This window comes from Anolis sagrei, chromosome X (assembly GCF_037176765.1).
Source record: "Anolis sagrei isolate rAnoSag1 chromosome X, rAnoSag1.mat, whole genome shotgun sequence".
Lineage (NCBI taxonomy): Eukaryota > Metazoa > Chordata > Lepidosauria > Squamata > Dactyloidae > Anolis > Anolis sagrei.
In genome coordinates, this window is record NC_090034.1 from 66,379,904 (window position 1) to 66,402,309 (window position 22,406).

The 22,406-nt window shown below is 45.2% G+C and overlaps 1 protein-coding gene across 1 annotated transcript in view; it reads left to right on the top strand.

Moving 5' to 3' along the window:
* Positions 1-5,214: 5,214 nt before the first annotated feature.
* E2F2 (E2F transcription factor 2) overlaps positions 5,215-22,406 on the top strand; it is a 49,377-nt gene continuing 32,185 nt past the window's right edge. The window contains exon 1 of the mRNA XM_060784620.2: positions 5,215-5,594. Within this exon, the coding sequence (XP_060640603.2) occupies positions 5,529-5,594 (66 nt within the window). The 5' untranslated portion in view covers positions 5,215-5,528. The remainder of the gene's footprint in view (positions 5,595-22,406) is intronic.

Sequence of the window (22,406 nt, forward strand, 5' to 3'; positions counted from 1 at the left end):
AGATCCTTATTTATATAGAACAATACCCCATTGGTTTTCTTAACATTGCACGCCGTAAATAACTGTCCCAATTTATCTTGGACTAGTAAGTGTTTATCTTTTGATACAAAATGGGATTCTTGGATGCAAGTTATGTCCACCTTATTTTTATGTATGAAGTGAAAAACCCTTTTCCTCTTAATACAGTTGTTCAAACCATTCGCACTCATAGAAATAATTTTTAACCCCTGTGATTTCATCTATTAACCCTCTCCTCCTTCTCCCTCCCCCCTCCTCAAACCACAAATTCTCCCAACATCTTGTTACCCATTGTTATATACCCTCCAAAACATTACAAAATCTCATAACAGTCTCAATTCTTCTTCTGCTTCTGTGGTCCCAATCTTCAAGAAGGGAAAAAAGGATGACCCAAACAATTACCATCTGGCCAGCCTCACATTGATACCAGGCAAGATTCTGGAAAAGATTGTTAGGAAGTTGTCTCCAAACATTTAGAAACAAATGTGGTCATCGCTAATAGTCAACACGGATTTATCAAAAACAAGTCATGCCAGACCAATCTGATCTCTTGATAGAGTTACAAGCTGGGTAGTTGCAGGAAATGCCGTGGATGTAGCATACCTGGATTTCAGTAAGGCCTTCGACAAGGTCCCCCATGACCTTCTGGCAAGGAAACTAGTCCAATGTGGGCTAGGCAAAACTACGGTGAGGTGGATCTGTAATTGGTTAAATGGACGAACCCAGAGGGTGCTCACTAATGTTTCCCCTTCATCCTGGAAAGAAGTGACACAGGATTCTGTCCTGGGCCCGGTCCTGCTCAGGATATTGATCAATGACTTAGATGAAGGGTTAGAAGGCATGATCATCCAGTTTGCAGATGACACCAAATTGGGAGGGATAGCCAATACTCCAGAGGACAGGAGCAGGATTCAAAATGATCTTGACATATTAGAGAAATGGCCCAAAACTAACAAAATGAAGTTCAACAAGGACAAATGCAAGATACTCCACTTAAGCAGAAAAAACAAAATGCCAAGATACAGAATAGGGGAGGGACGCCTGGCTTGAGAGCATTATGTGTGAAAAAGATCTTGGAGTCCTTGTGGACAGCAAGTTAAACATGAGCCAACAATGTCATCTGGCGGCAAAAAAAGCCAATGGGATTTTGGCCTGCATCAATAGGAGCATAGTGTCTAGATCTAGGGAAGTCATGCTACCCCTCTATTCCACTTTGGTTAGACCACACCTGGAATATTGTGTCCAATTCTGGGCACCACAATTGAAGAGAAATATTGACAAGCTGGAATGTGTCCAGAAGAGGGTGACTAAAATGATCAGGGGTCTGGAAAACAAGCCCTATGAGGAGCGGCTTAAGGAGCTGGGCATGTTTAGCCTGAAGAAGAGAAGGCTGAGAGGACTATGATAGCCATGTATAAATATGTGAGAGGAAGTCATAGGGAGGAGGGAGCAAGCTTGTTTTCTGCTTCCCTGGAGACTAGGACACGGAACAATGGCTTCAAACTACAAGAGAGGAGATTCCATCTGAACATTAGGAATAACTTCCTGTGAGAGCCGTTCAGCAGTGGAACTCTCTGCCCTGGAGTCAGAGATGGTCCTAGGTAATTTTCAATGGTAAGCAAACAGTATTTTGGCACCCACCCCCCCACCCCCCAATCAGTCACTGATACATATTTTCTGTTTGTCGTGGGAGTTCTGTGTGCCATATTTGGTTCAATTCCATCATTGGTGGAGTTCAGAATGCTCTTTGATTGTAGGTGAACTATACATCCCAGTAACTACAACTCGCATATGTCAAGGTCTAATTTCCCCCAAGAGCGCCTCAAGAGCGTCCCTGGGCAAAATCAACTATACTGCAAATGCTTACTTTGCGTAATGGGTTGAGCCGCCCCTGCCTGGAGTATGGTGGAGGCTCCTTCTTTGGAAGCTTTTAAACAGAGGGTGGATGTCCATCTCTCAGGGGTGCTTTGAATGCAATTTTCCTTCTTCTTGGAAGAGGGTTGGACTGGATGGCCCATGAGGTCTCTTCCAACTCTATGATTCTATGATTCTATGAAAAGTTCAATTTCATTTCCATTGCAGAAGAAGTGGAAAAGGATTGAAGAACAGGAGACAAGGTGGGAAGACAGAAGAAGATATAACGAAGGGACTTAAAATTATGAGCCATTCAGCAGTGGAACTCTCTGCCCCGAAGTGTGGTGGAGGCTCCTTCTTTGGAAGCTTTTAAACAGAGGCTGGATGGCCATCTGTTAGGGGTGTTTTGAATGCAATTTTCCTGCTTTAGGAAGGGGGTTGGACTGGATGGCCCATGAGGTCTCTCCAACTTTATCATTCTAGGATTCTATGTGTTGTTATGTACATGTAAAGAAATAGTAATAATAATACCAAGCAGCGAGGGAAAAGGAGATCTTGAAAGGCGCAACAGAAAGTTGCAGAAAGCCTAAATGCAGGGTCATTTTACAGAAACATCAATGTAGGTGAACTACAACTCCAAAATCCAAGGTCAATGCACACCAAACCCTTCTAGTGTTTTCTGTTGGTCAAGGGAGTCCTGGGTGCCTAGTTTGGTTCAATTCCATCGTTGGTGGAGTTCAGAATGCTCTTTGATGAACTATAAATCCCAGCAACTCCCAAATGTCAAAATCATAATTTTTTGAGTGATGGTCACTCCTTGTGTAGTGAAACTGTTTGTTGCCAAATTTGGTGTGATTTTGTTCATTGGTTCTTTTGTTTTTAAGGTACTCATTATGCACAGCACATTTTTATATATATAGACTAGCTGTCCCCTGCCACACGTTGCTGTGGTCCAGTCTGTTGATCTGAAAAATAAAGTAACGAGAAAGTGTTAGGTTTCTAATATATGTAATTTCTTTATGCTTGTGGGTAAACAGTATTTCTTGCTGTTTCTTTGTCAGTGTTGATGTGGAGAGTGTCTGATTGCCCACCCTGGAAAATGAAGATATCGTTGTCCTTCTTTAAGGGTCCCTTTCAAATCTATGACACTATATCTCTCTGTGTGTGAATCATATCTATTTATCTATCTATCTCTATGGCTGGATGGCTCTTTGTCAGGAGGACTTTGATTACGTTTTCTTGCCCTGATGAAGGGAGTTGGATTGGATGACCTTAAGTATTTTCTGTTGGTCATGGGGATTCAGTGTGGGAAGTTTGCCACGATTCTGTCATTCGTGGGGTTCAGAACACTCTTTGATTGCAGGTGAACTGTGAATCCCAGTGACTACAACTCCCAAATGTCAAGGTGTATTTTCCCCAAACTCCATTTGTGTTCGTATTTGGGCATATTGAGTGCTTGTGCCAAGTTTGGTCCAGATCCATCATTGTTTGAGTCCACAGTGCTCTCTGGATGTAGGTGAACTACAACTCCCAAATGTCAAGGTCTATTTTCCCCAAACTCCATCTGTGTACATATTTGGGTGTATTGAGTGCTTGTGCCAAGTTTGGTCCAGATCCATCATTGTTTGAGTCCACAGTACTCTCTGGGTGTAGGTGAAGTACAACTCCCAAACGTCAAGGTCTATTTCCCCCAAACTCCATCTGTGGTCATATTTGGGTGTATTGAGTGCTTGTGCCAAGTTTGGTCCAGATCCAGCATTGTTTGAGTCCACAGTGCTCTCTGGATGTATGTGAACTACAACTCCCAAATGTCAAGGTGAAAGGGTTAACAGAACTTAGAAATGTTGAAATGTTGAAATGCAAACCTAAAGAGGGGTTTGTCCCTCTCCTCTGGCCTGCAGAAGACCAAAAGTCAAGAGGAGATAATGTATCTATAAGACACAAGATGCTCTATTGTCAAGTACGCCCAGGGAGTACCCAGGGTGGGTTAACACCCAAAATGCTTATCTGTAACTATAATGTGTGTGTTTACATAGTTTGTAGAGGGTTATCAGTTAAATACACTGAAGTGGCAAAATATGAGAAAAACGTGTTTTTGAATGATTGATCTGATAAGAGGGGTGTGTGCCCATGACACAGTGAAAAGCCATGTATATAAGGAGACTGAAAGATCCAAATGGCAGAGACAGCTCTCTTTGAAGACACTGGTCTGTCTTGGCTGTTTCTCCCTGTGTGGCCAAACTTGAAATAAAGAGATTTTTGCTTCACCTACGGAGACTGCTTGCCTTCTGTCGCCAGCATTGGGGTGCCTAACTAAAGGGGTACCCTTCAAAGGCCTATTTCCCCCAAACTCCATCTGTCTTCATATTTGGGCGTATTGAGTGCTTGTGCCAAGTTTGGTCCAGATCCAGCATTGTTTGAGTCCACAGTGCTCTCTGGATATAGGTGAACTACAACTCCCAAACTCAAGGTCAATGCCCACCAAAACCTTTCCAGTATTTTCTGTTGGTCATGGGAGTTCTGTGTGCCAAGTTTGGTTCAATTCCATCGTTGATGGAGTTCAGAATGGTCTTTGATTGTAAGTGAACTACAAATCCCAGCAAATACAATTCCCAAATGACAAAATCATAATAATTATTATTTTTTTAATTGTCGTGTCAGGAGCAACTGCTCCTGTTGTGAGAGTATTGGCCGGGACGCCTGGATGATTTTTGATGTTTTATCATCCTTGTGGGAGGCTTCTCTCATGTCCCCGCATGAGGAGCTGGAGCTAATAGAGGGAGCTCATCCGCCTCTCCCTGGATTCCAACCTGCGACCTGTTGGTCTTCAGTCCTGCCGGCACAGTGCTTTAACCCACTGCGCCACCAGGGGCTCCTATTTTTTGAGTGATGGTCACTCCTTGTGTTGTGAGACGTTTTGTTGCCAAATTTGGTGTGATTTTGTTCATTGGTTCTTTTGTTTTTAAGATACTCATTATGCACAGAGCATTTATATATATATATAGCTTTTCTACATATTTTGATCAGGAATGGAGCGTTGATCCACCTGTTCTGAACACACAGGGCTGACCTTTGCCTGAGATAAAGAAGCCTCACCCGGCTTGGAGCAGGAAGAGCAGGCGTGCCGAGACGGGCCAATCCCGGCGTGGGTCATTTGCATAGCCCCGCCTACGACTCGGCAGGGCCAGGCAAAGGAGGCGGAGGCTTTCTGAAAGTCCTCGCTTGGCGCTGGGAGGCGCCGCTGGCTTCCCCTTTAAGAGCAGAAACGTATGCAAAATCCGATGGGCGGGGAAAATGCGAGCGGGCCAATGGGAGGGCGAGGTTTTCCGCGGGAAATCCGAATTTCGCGGGACGTCGTTTGGCGCTAAAAAAAGGGCCGAGAGGAGGAAGGAAGGAAGGGAAGGAAGGAGGAAGGGCGCTGCCAGGCTGTCCCGTCCCAATCCGGGCCCATCCTGGTTCCCCTGCAAGCCAATGCCTTGCAAAGACAGGTAGAGAAAGCGGGAGAGAGGCCAGGCTGCGGCGCCGGCCCTTTTTGTTTGCCGAGGAAGGCCGCCGGTGGCGATGCCGCCCGGACGCGGGTGAAGGCCGGCCTGGCCTGTGAATGGGCCGAGGAGGAGAAGGAGGAGGAGGAGGAGGGCTGCCCCGTGGCCTGGGCCATGCTGAGCGCCCCCGCTTTCGCCACCCCGCACCGGGCCCACGGGCGTCCCCTCCGCAAGACCCCGGTAAGGAGACACCCCCCCCCCCGCAGGCTAATACGTACAACTAGTGGTAGGGTTTGTTTACATGTACATAACAACGCAACACACATGCCCATAAGGCCCAAGTGTCTAGGGTTCAGCTCTTCCCAAGGGCCTGGGGTATTAGAGATATTATTATTATGGTATTATATATCATTGTAATTTATTACATGCACATAATGTAGCACATATGCACATGATGTACAAGTGCCTGGGGTTCGGCTCTTCCCAGGGGCCTAGGATATTAGAAGTATTATTATTATTATATTTATTAGTTATTACTATTATATTATAGATTATTATTATTATTTATTTTACATGCATATAACAACACAGCACACATGCCCATGAGGCCCAAGTGTAGGGTTCGGCTCTTCTCAAGAGCCTGAGATATTAGAGATATTATTATATTTTATTTTATTATTAGAATTAATTACATGCACATAACATAGCACATATGCATATGATGTACATACAAGTGCCTGGGGTTCGGCTCTTCCCAGGGGCCTAGGATATTAGAAGTATTATTATTATATATATTAGTTATTACTATTATTATATTATAGATTATTATTATTTATTTTACATGCATATAACAACACAGCACACATGCCCATGAGGCCCAAGTGTAGGGTTCGGCTCTTCTCAAGAGCCTGAGATATTAGAGATATTATTATATTTTATTTTATTATTAGAATTAATTACATGCACATAACATAGCACATATGCATATGATGTACATACAAGTGCCTGGGGTTCGGCTCTTCCCAGGGGCCTAGGATATTAGAAGTATTATTATTATATATATTAGTTATTACTATTATTATATTATAGATTATTATTATTTATTTTACATGCATATAACAACACAGCACACATGCCCATGAGGCCCAAGTGTCTAGGGTTCGGCTCTTCCCAAGAGCCTGAGATATTAGAGATATTATTATATTATATTTTATTATTAGAATTAATTACATGCACATAACATAGCACATATGCATATGATGTACAAGTGCCTGGGGTTCGGCTCTTCCCAGGGGCCTAGGATATTAGAAGTATTATTATTATTATATTTATTAGTTATTACTATTATATTATAGATTATTATTATTATTTATTTTACATGCACATAATAACACAGCACACGTGCCCATGAGGCCCAAGTGTCTAGGGTTCGGCTCTTCCCAAGTGCCTGGGGTATTACAGGTATTATTATTATGATATATATTATTATGATATTATATATTATTATAATTTATTGCATGTACATAACACAGCACACATGCACCTGAGGTCCAACTGTCTGGGGTTTGGCTCTTTCCAAGGGCCTATTAGAAGTAGTATTATTATTATATATTATATTATATATTATAATTTATTGCATGTACATCACACAGTACATGAGGTCCAAGTGTCTGGGATTCGGCTCTCAATATCAGTCTCTTCCCAAGGGCTTTATTATTATTATATTATATAGTATTATTATAATATATATTATTTCTCTTACATATATATAACAATAAATCACACTTGCACATGAGGTCCAAGTGTCTGGGGGATTGGCTCTTCCCAGGCGCCTAGGATATTAGAGGCATTATTATTATATTTATGATTCATTATTATTATATCGTATATTTTTTATCATACATTGTTATAATTTATTACATGCACATAACAGCACACATGCACATGAGGTACAAGTGCCTGGAGTTCAGCTCTTCCCAGGGGCCTAGGCTATTAGAAGTATTATTATTATATTCATTCTTACTATTATTATATTATAGATTATTATTTATTTTAAATGCACATAAGAACACAGCACACATGCACATGAGGTCCAAGTGCCTAGGTTCGTCTCTGAATATCAGACTCTTCCCAAGGGCCTTCTTATATTATTATCATATTATATATTATTGTATTGTATATTATTATAATTTCTTATGTGTACATAACACAGCACACATGCACATAAGGTCCAAGTGTCTGGGCTTCAGCTCTTCCCAGGGCCTAGGATATTAGAGGTATTATTATTATATATTATTATATTATATGCTTATATTATATAGTATTGTAATTCATTACATGTCGAAGTGTCTGGGGTTTGGCTCTCAATATCGAGCTCTTCCCAAGGGCCTGAGATTTTATTTATTTATCGTGTCAGGCAACCGAACAGTTGTATTACATTTCTGACAGAACAAACAAACATACAAAGACACACAGTCTGCAAGCTTGGTAGTTGATTAAATGTCCTTTGACCAGTAGCTGGCCACTTGGAGTGCTTCTGGTGTTGCCGCAAGAAGGTCCTCCATTGTGCATGTGGCAGGGCTCAGGGTGCATTTGCTCTTCTTCAGACTCTCATATTGTGGATTCCACTTTGTAGCCCCATTTCTGGAGGTTGGCTCTGCATCTCGTGGCGCCAGAGCGCAGTCTGTTCAGCACCTTCCAAGTCGCCCAGTCTTCTGTGTGCCCAGGGGGGAGTCTCTCATTTGGTATCAGCCATTGATTGAGGGTCTGGGTTTGAACCTGCCACTTTTGGACTCTCGCTTGCTGAGGTGTTCCAGCTAGTGTCTCTGTAGATCGTAGAAAACTATTTCTTGATTTAAGTTGTTGGCGTGCTGGCTGATGCCCAAACAAGGGATGAGCTGGAGATGTCTCTGCCTTGGTCCTTTCACTATTGGCTGCTACTTCCCGGCGGATGTCAGGTGGTGCAATACCGGCTAAGCAGTGTAATTTCTCCAGTGGTGTAGGGCGCAGACATGCGGCATGTCTCATTAAGAGCCACATCCACTGTTTTAGCGTGGTGAGATGTGTTCCACACTAGGCATGCATACTCAGCAGCAGAGTAGCATAGCGTGAGGGCAGATGTCTTCACTGTCTGGTTGTGATCCCAGGTTGTGCCAGTAAGCTTTCGTGTGATATTGTTTCTAGCACCCACATTTTGCTTGATATTCAGGCAGTGCTTCTTGTAGGTCAGGGCACGGTCCAGAGTGACTCCCAGGTATTTGGGTGCGCTGCAATGCTCCAGTGAAACCCAACTCTGCCACCAAAGTAGGAAAGAAACCAATAGCCATACAACAAGAGATTGAGAACAACAACCTTCATGAACCCTTTACATCTACTGAATTGGACATGGCTCTCAATAAATGTAAAAATGGCAAAGCAGCTGGCCTGCATGACCTTTTGGTCCAAAAGTAAGGCGCTGGCTGCTGGAGCTGATGAACAACTGCACGGCATCCTGTCAGATCCCCAAAATCTGGAGGAAAGCAAGAGTCATCGCCATCTTGAAGCCAGGCAAAGATCATAATGATCCAAAAAGCTATAGACCAATCTCCCTGCTGTGCCACCTCTACAAAGTTCTGGAGAGACTTATTTTGCATAGAATTACCGAAAAAATAGACCCATGTCTGATCCCACAGCAAGCTGGCCTCAGGAAAGGCAAAAGCTGCACATCGCAGCACATAGAAGATGGCTTTGAAAGGCAGCAGATCACAGGAGCTGTCTTCATAGACCTGTCCGCAGCTTATGATACTGTGAACCACTGCCTCCTCTTGAGAAAAATGTATAATATCACAAAGGACTACCACCTCACCCGGCTCATAGGAAACCTGCTACAAAACAGGAGCTTTTTTGTTGAGTTCCAGAGCCAGAGAAGCAGATGGCGGAAACAGAAGAACGGCCTGTCTCAGGGGAGCGTGCTTGCTCCATCCATGTTCAACATCTACACAAATGACCAGCCACTGCCAGAAGGGACAGAGAGCTTCATCTATGCTGATGATCGTGCCATTACTGCTCAAGCAAGGGCCTGAGATATGAGAGATCTATATATATAAATCTGTTAGGTTGGTTCAACGGGACAGCAAAACTCTAAAAAACCCCAACGAAACTGCACCAAAATTGCCATGCCCCAAGGACAACCCACTCGGTACAAACTGATCAATTCAAAATTGAAAACAACACAACCACACACAGAAAAAACGGCAAAACAACTGAGCATGCGCACTGGTGCAAAGTCCCCAGCGCGCGCACACACATGGCCAAACGGCCAATGCTCCCTCTGCACTTCCCTCCCTCCGTTCCCCCCGCCCCCTTCCCGACCACACACGCAACACAATTTCACCCTTTGCCCATGCTCGGGAAGCAGCAGCGTCGCCACTGAGTGCCGCAGCCTTCCCTTCCCTGGAAAAAATGCCCCAGCCAACGGGAAGAGCGCTCCGAGGCGCTGCCCGTCAGAGCGCGCTTGGAAAGCTACTGAGGCGAAACTCGCTCTTCCCTCTCGGCTCTTCTGCCTTCCCTCCATCCGCCCCCCCCCCCCCTTCCTTCTTGCCTTTTTGCCCACACACACAATGATGGATCCGGACCAAACTCGGCACAAGCATTCAATACGGCCAAAAATAAACACAGATGGAGTTTGGGGGAAATAGACCTTGACATTTGGGAGTTGTAGTCACTGGGATACACAGTTCACCAACACTCAAATAGCACCCTGAACCCCACCAACGACAGAATTGGGGCAAACTACCCACACACGCACCACGCAACTTCCCCCCGCCCCCTTCCCGCCCACACACGCACCACGCAACTTCCCCCTGCCCCCTTCCCGCCCACACATGCACTATGCAACTTCCCCCCCCGCCCCCTTCCTGCCGGTAACACCCCCCCTTCCCCGCAACACACACACACACCGGTAACACACACCCCCTCCCTTCCCCGCAACACACACACACGCCGGTAACACACACCCCCTCCCTTCCCCGCAACACACACACACGCGCCACAACACGCCCCAATCTTACCTCCTCCTTCTTCTTCCCCAATCTTTCCTCCTCCCCCTTCAAACCCCGCCCCCTCCAAGCCCCGCCCTTTCCCGCCCTGTCCAAATCAATCCCTCCTTCTTCCTCTACAAACCCCGCCCCCTCCAAGCCCCGGAGGGAAGGGGTGGGGCGAAGGGAGGGGGCGTTTCTTCAGGGGTGGTTGCCTGTTGGTTTTTGGCAAGTTTAATTCGGAGGTTTGAGAATCGTTCATTGATGCCAGTGGGTGCTTCGGTCAGATGTTTCACCAGATCATTTCTGATGGCAAAGCCAACTCCGTGCATTCTCTGGTCTTCTTCAGGCAGTCCCTTCCAGAAGAAGGTGTAGCCTCCTTTTTCTTCCTTCAGCTGTCCCTCTCCTGCTCTCCGGGTCTCCTGAAGGGCTGCTATGTCGATGTTAAAGCGTCCCAATTCCCTTGCAATGATGGCAGTTCTGCGTTCGGAGCTTTCACTGTCAGTGTTGTCCATCAGTGTCCGTACATTCCATGTACCAAAGTTCGTTTTTCTTTATTGGCCGCAGGGTGGTGACCCCACTGGACGAAGCAGTTCAGTCAGGGATAAGAGAGGCAGAGTATGTTTAGGGCACCTTTTCTAGCCCCTTCCCCGTGTGGGGTGAGCAGAGTGGATCCGAAAAAGGACTGCTCAGTCATGGATACAGCTGCCAAACTACTCAACTGCCTTGGACCTTGATGTAGAATGACTGAGTCCGTACCCACCGCCCATGTGCCAGTCTGTCACTAGGGGCTTCCAGATTTCACAGTTCTGCCCCCGTCGCCACTCGCTGATTGCCATGGGACTTTTATTGGTTTTTTCCCCCTTGGAAGATGCCTGTGCTTGAATCTTTTTAATGTGTGGAGGTAAGTGTACACTGATCAACACACAGTCTTCACAGAGTGAGGTTCCTCGGGTGGCATTGTTTACCAAGAAGACCGTGGCTTCTCAATCTGTTGTTATCCTCCACCTGCTCCTCCGTTGAGGTCTTTGGGTCTTTGGACTGTGCTTGGTCTGGAACCTCCCCTGCAGCCACTCCTGGGAGTGCACAACTCCAGTTGTTGTGCCCGCAGGTTCATTGGAACACTCAAGCCCCCTCACCACTACAAGGTGACAGTCCATCGAGGGGGATAATAATGTCTCCTTATGGAGAGATAAAGTGGGATGTAAATAAACACAATCAATCAATAAATAACTTGTCAAAGGTAAGAAGGTCATAGACGTAAGGCCCATGCCATCCCGACCTTGCATGCTGCTGAACAGAGGTGGTCATTGCATTTGTATAAATCCATCTAGTTCAGTCTTGCCAATGTCTTGCCTGGCTTGCCTTTCAATCTTTCCAATTTGAACATGCTTCTTGGTGGTGTCATGGAAGAAAGCAGAGATTGAGGCCCCAGAAGATCAAGTGCGCAATTACAGTGGACCTCTTGCTGCAAGCAGGCATCCGCTATAAACCCTGACCAATGTGCCCTTTTCTTCAGTGTTCTTGCATAACTCTTGTGCAAGTGAACTGCCAGGGTGTTTGAATTGGGGCTGAATTGTGTTTTCTTTGAAAGGGGGTTCCTCTAACTCCGGGCAAAGGAAAACTCTTTATTTTTATATCATGTAAAACTCTTTAATTTTAAATCAATGCACTGTATGTTTTATTTATTTATTTATTTATTTATTTAAACTTATATGCCGCCACTCCCCTGGGGCTCGGAGCGGCTTACAAGAATAGCTAAAATCTAACAAAGTTTAAAAGCAATTTAAAACAATTTAAAAACAACAGTATCAAACATTAAAAGCCTGTCGGAACAGGTATGTCTTACATGCCCTGCGGAAAGCTGGTAAGTCCCGCAGGGCACGAACTTCAGGTGGCAGAGCATTCCAGACTGATGGCGCCACTGCTGTGAAGGCTCTGCGTCTGGTTGCCGTTAGACGCAAGGTCTTGACACTGGGGACTTCCAATAGATCTTGGTCCTCAGAGCGGAGGGATCTCTGGGGTTGGTAGGGGGTGAGACGATCCCTTAGATACATTGGCCCCAGACCATGCAAGGCCTTAAAGGTGAGTACCATCACTTTGAAAGTGATCCGGTGCTCAATTGGTAACCAGTGCAGCTGTAGTAAGATTGGTGTTATGTGGCATCTCATCGGAATTCCCGCAAGAAGCCGAGCAGCTGCGTTTTGTACCAACATGAGCTTCCGAATCACCGACAGAGGGAGGCCAATGTAGAGGGTGTTACAGTAGTCCAGCCTTGAGATGACCGTGGCCTGGATCACCGTAGCTAGGTCGTCCCTGGACAGGTAGGGGGCCAGCCGTCTAACCTGCCACAGGTGAAAGAAGGCGGTTCTGCTCACGGCGGAGACCTGGGCCTCCATTGTCAGCAGAGGGTCCAAAAGGACTCCCAGACTCTTTACCAATGATGACGGGTGTAACGCCTCGCCATCCAGGGTGGGCAGATGGATGTCCCCACTGCCCGGTCCACCCAGCCATAGGATCTCCGTCTTTGCTGGATTCACCGTCAACCTGCTGGCACGCAGCCATCCAGTAACAGCCTCGAGGCACTGATGGAAATAATCGGGTACAGAGTCCGGTCGGCCTTCCATCTTCAGCACCAGCTGAGTGTCATCGGCATACTGATAACACTCAAGCCCAAAACCTCGAACCAGCTGAGCAAGTGGTTGCATATAGATGTTAAACAACAGAGGGGAGAGTTGAATTTGAAAGCCCCAGAACTGTGGGTAAGAAAAGGTGCTGTAAATATGTCTACAAGTGTTTTGAGCAACTGGCAGAGGAGGAAGTAACTGTTCCCTCTTTTCTTCGGCAATAAACCTAGTGCTGGCATGGGCAAACTTCGGCCCTCCAGATGTTTTGGACTTCCCCCAAACCTCACAAGGAAGTAAAGTTCATCATGGGGGGGGGGGGATCTGTGTGTCAAGTCTGGTCCATATCCATGGCTCATGGGGTTAGTAGTAGTCTCCAGATGTGAGTGAAGGTACTGCAAATCCCATTGTCTGGTCCATCTTCCTCCAAACCGCACCAGAATGTAAGGGTGCCTGCATCCTAAGTTTTGTCCTGATCCATCATTGGTGGAGGTTGTAGTGGTCTTTGGGAGCCAATAGGAAGTCTGCCACAAACTTACTCACCCATATTCAAACATATATAACTCCACTTTTATTACTATGCTAGCTTGGGTACCTAGCAATGCCTGGGTTATTTGAAAAGGGCATTGTTTGTTTTTGGTCATATCACATGGATAATTTGTAACATTATTTATTAGAAAAAAGTATTTTCTTTAATGCTCCCATTAGAAAATGCATAAGGCTGTGAATAAACTATAATTCCCAAAATCGTGGGTCAGTCACTCCCAAACCCCGCCAGTATTCACAGTTGGCCATGTTGGGTCTGTGTGCCAAGTTTGGTCCAGCTCCGTCGTCAGCTGGGTTTGGTGCTCTCTGGATGTGGGTGAACTACAACTCTCATACTCCAAGGACAGACACCCCCAAACCTCACCTGTATTCAGCTAGCCATGTTGGGTCTGCATTTGGTGAACTACAACTCCCATATGCCAAGGTCAATCACCCCCAAACTCCGCCTGTATTCAAAGTTGGCCATGTTGGGTCTGTGTGCCAAGTTTGATCCAGCTCCGTCATCAGCTGGGTTCAATGCTCTCTGGATGTAGGTGAACTACAACTCCCATACTCCAAGATCAGTCACCCTCAGACCTGTATTCACATATTCACAGTTGATCATATTGGGTCTGTCTGCCAAGTTTGGTCCAAATCAGTTGTAGCTGGGTTCAGTGCTCTCTGGATGCGGGTGAACTATAACTCCCATATTCCAAGGTCAGTCACCCCCAAACCCTGCCTGTATTCAAAGTTGGCCATGTTGGCTCTGTGTGCCAAGTTTGATCCAGCTCTATCATCAGCTGGGTTCAATGCTCTCGATGCAGGTGAACTACAACTCCCATACTCCAATGTCACTGACCCCAAAATATTCACAGTTGGCCATGTTGGGTCTGTGTGCCAAGTTTGGTTCAGATTTGTTGTAGCTGAGTTCAGTGCTCTCTGGATGCGGGTGAACTATAACTCCCATATTCCAAGGTCAGTCACTCCCAAACCCTGCCTGTATTCAAAGTTGGCCATGTTGGGGCTGTGTGCCAATTTTGGTTCAGATCCATCATTGCTGGGGGTCACAGGGCTCTCGATGCAAGGAGAACTAAAAACTTCAGTCCCGCCAGTCCCTACCAGCATTCAAAATTTGTCATATTGGGTATTTGTGCCAAGTTTGGTAAAGAACCATCCTCAGTTGGATACACAGCGCTCTGTGAATGCTCGTGAACTATAACTCCCAACCTCTAAGGTCAGTTCCCTTAAAACCCCACCAGTATTCAAAGTTCAGCAGGTTGGGTATATGCCAAATTTGGTGCAGTTCCTTCGTTGGTTGGGTTCAGAGTGCTCTCGGAGTGTAGGTGAACTATATCCCAGAATGTAGGGTCCAGTTGCCCCAAATCCCTTCAGTATGTTCTGTTGGTCATGGGAGGTCCGTGTGTCAAGTTTGGTCTAGTTCTGTCCTTCGTGGGGGTCGCAGTAGTCTGTGGAAATTGGAGACCTGGCCAGAGAAATACATTGCCCACTGCCCGGCCAGATACATACATACATACATACATACCCACAAACATTGACTAGCCGTCCCCTGCCATGCATTGCTGTGGCCCAGTCTGGTGATCTGGATAATAAAGTAATGAGAAAGTGTTGGTTTCTAATAAATGTAATGTCTTTATGCTTGTGGGTAAACAGTATTTCTTGCTGTTTCTTTGTCAGTGTAGATGTGGAGATTGTTTGGTTTGCCTACTCTGGAACATGCAACATGTCATTGTCCTTCTTTAGGGGTCCCTTTCAAATCTAGGCTACTATGTGTGTGTGTTAATCATTTCTATCTATCTATGGCTGGATGGCTCTTTGCCAGGAGGGCTTTGATTACATTTTCTTGCCCTCCAGCACTGTCCACATTTGGGCATATTGAGTATTAGTGCCAGGAACCATCATTGTTTGAGTCCACAGTGCTCTCTGGATGGAGGTGAACTGCAACTCCCAAACTCAAGGTCAGTACCCACCAAACCCTTCTAGTGTTTTCTGTTGGTCATGGGAGTCCTGTGTGCCTTGTCTGGTTCAATTCCATCATTGGTGGAGTTCAGAATTATCTTTGATTGTAGGTTAACTTTAAATCCCAGCAACTACAACTCCCAAATGACAAAATCAATTTTTTGAGTGATGGTCACTCCTTAGGTTAGTAGGTGTATTTGGGGGCAATTTGTCCACTGGTTTTTGAGTTACGATTTTGAGTTATGTTAATCCCACAAACAAACATACTCCATCCAGAGAGCACTGTGGACTCAAACTAGCCGTTCCGTGCCGCGCGTTACTGTGGCCCAGTCTGGTGATCTGGCAAATAAAGTAATGAGAAAGTGCTGGTTTCTATTATATATAATTTCTTTACGCTTGTATTTCTTGCTGTTTCTTTGTCAGTGTTGATGTAGAGATTGTCTGGTTTGCGCACTCTGGAACATGCAATATATATTGTCGAAGGCTTTCATGGCTGGAATCACTGGAGTTGGACTGGATGGCCTTAAGTATTTTCTGTTGGTCATGGGGGTTCTGTGTGGGAGGTTTGCCCCAATTCTGTCGTTGGTGGGGTTCAGCATGCTCTCTGATTGTAGATGAACTATACATTCCAGTAACTACAACTCTCAAATGTCAAGGTCTATTTTCCCCAAATTCCATCTGTGTGCATATTTGGGCATATGGAATATTCGTGCCAAGTTTGGTAATTGTTTGAGTCCACAGGGCTCTCTAGATGTAGGTGAACTACAGCTCCCAAACTCAAGGTCAATGCCCACCAAACTCTTCTAGTGTTTGCTGTTGGTCATGGGAGTCCTGTGTGCCACATTTGTTCAATGCCATCATTTGTGGAGTTCAGAATGCTCTTTGATTGTAGGTTAACTATAAATCCCAGCAACTACAACTCCCAAATGACAAAATCATTTTTTTTTTAGTGATGGTCACTCCTTGGGCTAGTAGGTGTATTGTAGCCAAATTTGGCGGCAATTCATCCAGTGTTTTTTTTTTTTATTTATTTATATAGAAGACTAGGTTGGGGACTTGGCTGTGCCCAAATTTTTTGAAATTTTTTGAAAAAGGCATTGTTTGTTTTGGGGTGTTAGGTAATATCAGTTCGGTAATTTGTAACACTATCCTTTGTTCTTTTCTCCATTTCCCATCCTCTCAACAGCCCTGGGGACTTTGATGCTGCTTATCTCCCTGGCAGAAGCAGTGGGTGGGTGCTGCAACCCATATCTTGAAAACATACTGTGTGTGTGCGACTGCTTCTTGCACATGTCCAGAATGTAAAAATATAGTCATTCTCTCCCATTTCCAGTGCTGTGTAGTTGGAGTACATGTGCTTTTATTGCTACTCCAGCTTACCTTTAAATGTAACGTCCTTTGGACTGCTGTTTCTTGGGTTGAAGGAGTTAAAAGAAGTAAGAGAATCACATTCTCGTATTCAGTTGAAGGTGCCACTGGTTGTAAGGCGCACTCTAATTTCGGTACCATCAACAAGGACAGATAAGGTACACCTGCAATTCAAAGACACACCACATTTTTAGATAGGTTTATATAGGGGGAAAGTGCATCTTAGAATTGAAGAAATACAGTAGTTGCTCTCAGTGCTGCTGTCTCTCTTGGTCAGATTGTATGGCTCTCCTGATGATGTTGGGTGCAACTTGCGTGTTTCTTAACCACTGGCTGTCTTCTGTCTAGTGTTGCAATTAAACAATATTTATATCTACTGCTCAGTGTGTTGTAAAGAATGAGTACATTCTGCTCACTGCTCATTTCTCACAACCTGACAGGAATAGAATTATGTTTACTAATTCTTGCTTTGCTGGGCTTAAATGCCAACCCCCATTAATATAATAAGAATAATAAGAATATACTTTATTTCTATTCTGCTCTATCTCCCTAAGGTAGTGGTTCTCAACCTTCCTAATGTCACGACTCCTTAACAGAGTTCCTCATGTTGTGGTGACCTCCAACCATAAAATTATTTTTGTTGCTACTTCTTAACTATAACTTTGCTACTGTTATGAATTGTAATGTAAATATCCGATATGCAGGATGTATTTTCATTCACTGGACCAAATTAGGCACAAATATCCAATACACCCACATTTGAATACTGGTGGGGTATGGATTGAAATTTGTCATTTAGGAGTTGTAGTTGCTGGGATTTATAGTTCACCTACAAGCAAAGAGCATTCCAACAAATATAGAATTGAACCAAACCTGGCAAACAGAACTCCTATGACCAACAGAAAATACTGGAAGGGTTTGGTGGGCACTGAACTTGAGTTTTGGAGTTGTAGTTCACCCATATCCAGAGAGCCTTGTGGACTCAGACAATGATGGATATGGACCAAACTTGACACGGATACTCTATAAGTGCTGGTCATAGACTGTAATAAATCATTGATTTATTGACACGGATACTCTTTAACAGTGGTTCTCAACCTTTCTAATGCCATGACCCCTAAATACAGTTCCTTATGTTGTGGTGATCCCCGGATGGCGAAAGCACGAGGCGGGTGAGGGCGCTTTGCATGAGGCCAGGCCTCGCGCCAAGATCCCCTCGCCGGATGGCGAAAGTGCGAGGGGGCTTTGCGTGAGGCCAGGCCTCGCACGGAGGACCCCTCGCCCACCTCGCCGGATGGTGAGAGTGCGCGGTAGGTGAGGCGGGCTTTGCGCGAGACCAGGCCTCGCGCGAAGGAGCCCTCGCCTGGCCTGTGCCCTTGGGGTGGGGCCAACGGAGGCAGCCTCACAACCCCTCCGAAATGGCCAGGCGACCCCCCAGGTTGAGAACTGCTGCTCTTTCAGTCCAAATGTGAACACTGGTGGAGTTTGGGGAAAACAGAGCTTGACATTTGGGAGTTGCAGTTGCTGGGATTTATAGTTCACCTATAATGAAAGAGCATTCTGAACCCCACCAATAAGAGAATTGGGCCAAACTTCCCACACAGAACCCCCATCACCAACAGAAAATACTGATGGTCTTTGGTGGCCCCTCTGACACCCCCTTTTTTCTGATGGTCTTTGGCGACCCCTCTGACACCCCCTCGTGACCCCCAGGTTGAGAAACACTGCCCTAAGGGGACGCAGAGCAGATTACAGAATACATATATGGCAAACATCCAGTACAGCTATACAATTTTTCTTATATCAGTAGCAAAGTTTAAGACAAAGTTTTAAAAACTTGGCATGATTCTAAATGTCCTTTGACCAGAAGCTGGCCACTTGGAGTGCCTCTGGTGTGAATGTAAGAAAGTCCTCCATTATGCATGTGGCAGGGCTCAGGCTGCATTATAGTAAGTGGTCTGTGGTTTGCTCTTTTCCACACTCGCAAGTTGTGGACTCCACTATGTGGCCACATTTGTTAAGAATGGCTCTTCATTTCGTGGTGCCAGAGCGCAGCCTGTTCAGCACCTTCCAAGTTGCCGTCTTCTGTGTGCCCAAGAAGGAGTCTCTCATCCGGTCTCAAACACTGATTGAGGTTCCAGGTTTTCACCTGCCACTTTTGGACTCTCGCTTGCTGAGGTGTTCCTGCGAGTGTCTCTGTAGATCTTAGAAAACTGTTTCCTGATTTAAAACGTTGGCATGCTGACTGATACCTGAATAGAGGCTGGGCCGCAGATGTCAATGCTTTGATCTTTTCATTACTGGCTGCCACTTCCCGACCAATATCAGGTGGTGCAATACAGTATAATTTCTCCTGTCATGTGGGGGTAAATCCTGAAATAATGCAGCATGTCTCATTAAGAGCCACATCCACTGTTTTAGCGTGGTGAGATGTATGCCACACTGGGCATATGTACTCAGCAGCAAAGCGCAAGGGCAGGTGTCTTCACTGTATCTGGTTGTGATCCCCAGGTTGTGCGAGTCAACTTTCATATGATATTGTTTCTAGCATTCACATTTTGCTTGATGGTCAAGCAGTGCTTCTCATAAGTCAGAGCATGGTACAGGGTAACTCCCAAATATTTGAGTGTACAGCAATGCTCCAGTGGGATTCTTTCCTAATTGTAATTCCGAATTGTAATTTGCTATACAATTAACAAAGACAGACAATACATAGACAGAGGCAATGCTTCCCTCTTTTTCATTTCCGGCATCTGGAGAGTGTGCTCGACTTGGCCATGGAGAGGTGCTGTTGTTCCATTTTTCTACGCCAAGGAGCCTGTTGTCCATAGATGCCTTGCTGATCTAATTGCTGGCGTGTCCTCAGGGGTATCAAAGAAACATAGACATCGAAAACCTAACTGTAGGGCCAGCTTCATACTGTAGATAACAGATTTATTGTGATTCACACGCTCTTATGAAGAAGTTATAGAAATCCTGAAGAAGGGGAAGTCGCCCGAAACCAAGGCATCTCAACCTGGGGACGCTTGTCAGATAGTATTTTGAACTGGACAGTATTTTGAACTATATGGACATTATTTTGGACTACAGTTTACTTTCTCAAGGACTATTCCAGTGTTTAATTCATCACTTCAAGGACTGTGTAAATATTTTCTCAATACTTATCCTTTGTTTTGAGAGTTCAAGCGAAAGAGTGAAGATACTCACCTTTGTTACGAGAAATGGAATCTATTATCATTTAGAAGAGTGAATTTATAACTCTCAAGCCTTGAGTAAACTCTAGAGGGAAATCACCAAGTAGCACTTAGACTTATACCTTATGTATTTTCTTTGTGTGATTTGTATGCAGTTTAAACCGATTTACACAGTTAATGTTAACATAGCTCTGTTTGGATAACAGTTTGCAACTTGCATTTTGTTATTATGTCTTCAGGGGTGCCTTTTACCTCCCCGCCAGAGCGGTACCTATTTATCTACTCCAGGGGTCCTCAAACTATGGCCCGGGGGCTGCATGCGGCCCTCCAAGGTCATTTACCTGGCCCTCACTCAGGGTCAACCTAAGTCTGAAACTACTTGAAAGCACACAACAACATCAACAATCCTATCTCATCAGCCAAAAGAAAAAAAAGCCAAAAGTAGGCGAGAGCTCACCCAAAACCATGGCTTGAACTGCCAACCTACCATTCTGCAGGTTTTTCTGTAGCTAGCGGCTGTGCTAACCACGGCCCCATTTAAAGTTACAAGCCGAGAGCCAAGTTCAGCAACCTCCATTTTGTGACATTTATTTGCTGGGAGTGAAATATAGGGCAAAATTATAGTTGGAGACGGTTCATTGCAAAGAACAGTTGCTGTTTAGTAGCTGGCCCGTAAACAGTTGTTGCAGCTGGTGAGCAGGTGAGCTTTGGGGAGGTTTACTGAGATACTATCTATATGCTACACTTTCAGCATGGATGGGAAGTCATGCATAAACAGCGATCTGATAATTGAAAAATCCTGTGGATTGTCTCCTCGAGATAAGTACAGAGAGCTAGAAATTCTCATGGAATCTGCACTTTAGTTCTTTTTCTCTAGGCAACCTTATTTTTGCTTCCCCTCCTTTAACTTCTTACTCCTGCCTCTTGTCCCCCAACTTTTAGGGGACATTGCATACATGGAGACGGATCTTTACTCCATTTCGGTTTTATCCGAATGTCTCCAGGATGGTTTGAAGGCTTCAAACTTTATCTGGGGATCTTAAGGGTCATCACATTCCAAGGAAGTTGTATTTGAGTTATTTTTTTCCCTCATGCAAGCCTAGCCACAGGTGCTCAAATGTCAGTCCCAGTGGGTTTTCTCTATGTGTAATAATTACAATGGGGAAAATCATCACCTAACAGCAAGTTTTGATGTATAGCACTGGTTTCCAACCTTTGTTCTTCCAAAACCTTTGGATGTTGGCTCCTAGAATTCCTGACGCTTAGTCAAGCTGCCTGGAGTTTCTGGGAGTTGAAGTTAAAAACATCTGGAAGAACAAAGGTGGAGAACCAGCAATCTAAAGAGTTCAAGAGAGCAAATTTGAATTGTGGGGTTATATTTTGGCATCTTGGCTGTATGTTCACCCACACCTAACTGGTCACACTGCTGGAGATACTTGTTACTGGAGGGCCTTTTGCATCTTATGACTGAGAAATGCAGTGTCCGAAGAACCGACGGGCAAAAACCATGGGCATCTGAGGGACTAACTATATATTTGTGTTTATATCTGCTCAGCCTAAAAATAGGTGTAATGGGTTAAACCCTTGTGCTGGCAGGATTGCTGACTGATAGGTTGGAGATTCAAATCTGAGGAGAGTGAGTTGAACTCCCCTCTGTCAGCCCCAGCTGCCCATGCAGGGACATGAGAGAAGCCTCCCACAAGGATGGTAAAACATCAAAACATCCAGGCGTCCCCTGAGCAACGTCCTTGCAGACGGCCAATTCTCTCACACCAGAAGCGACTTGCAGTTTCTCAAGTCACTCCTGACATGAAAAAAGCCTAAAAATACAGGAAGGATGGGCGGAGGTGCAGCAGATCTTGTGGTGACACTGCTCAGTTTGGCAGGTGCTTCCTGTGTTATTTGGTTATTTGAGTGCCAGAAGAAACTACTAAATGGAATTCTTCTCTCTCGTTGAAAAGCTGCTCAGCTAATCTCTCTCTCTCTCTGTATGTCTATCTATCTATCTATCTAATCTGATTTTGCAGAAATCTTCTTTTGAAATGCTTTGTTTATATTTGGGCAAGCTTTGTTTGTGGCTTGGAAAACTGGTTAGAAATGGCCAGAACCTCCCCCTGAAGTCACAGGTCTGCAGTTTGGGGGTCCTCCTGGATTCTTCACTTACGTTTGAGGCTCAGGTGTTGGTGGTGGCCGGGACGGCTTTTGCACAATTAAGACTCGTGCGCCAACTGTGACCATACCTCGGGAAGGCGGATCTGGCCAGGGTGGTCCACGCCTTAGTCTGGATTACTGCAATGCACTCTACGTGGGGCTGCCCTTGAAAACGGCCCGGAAATTTAAGATGATCCA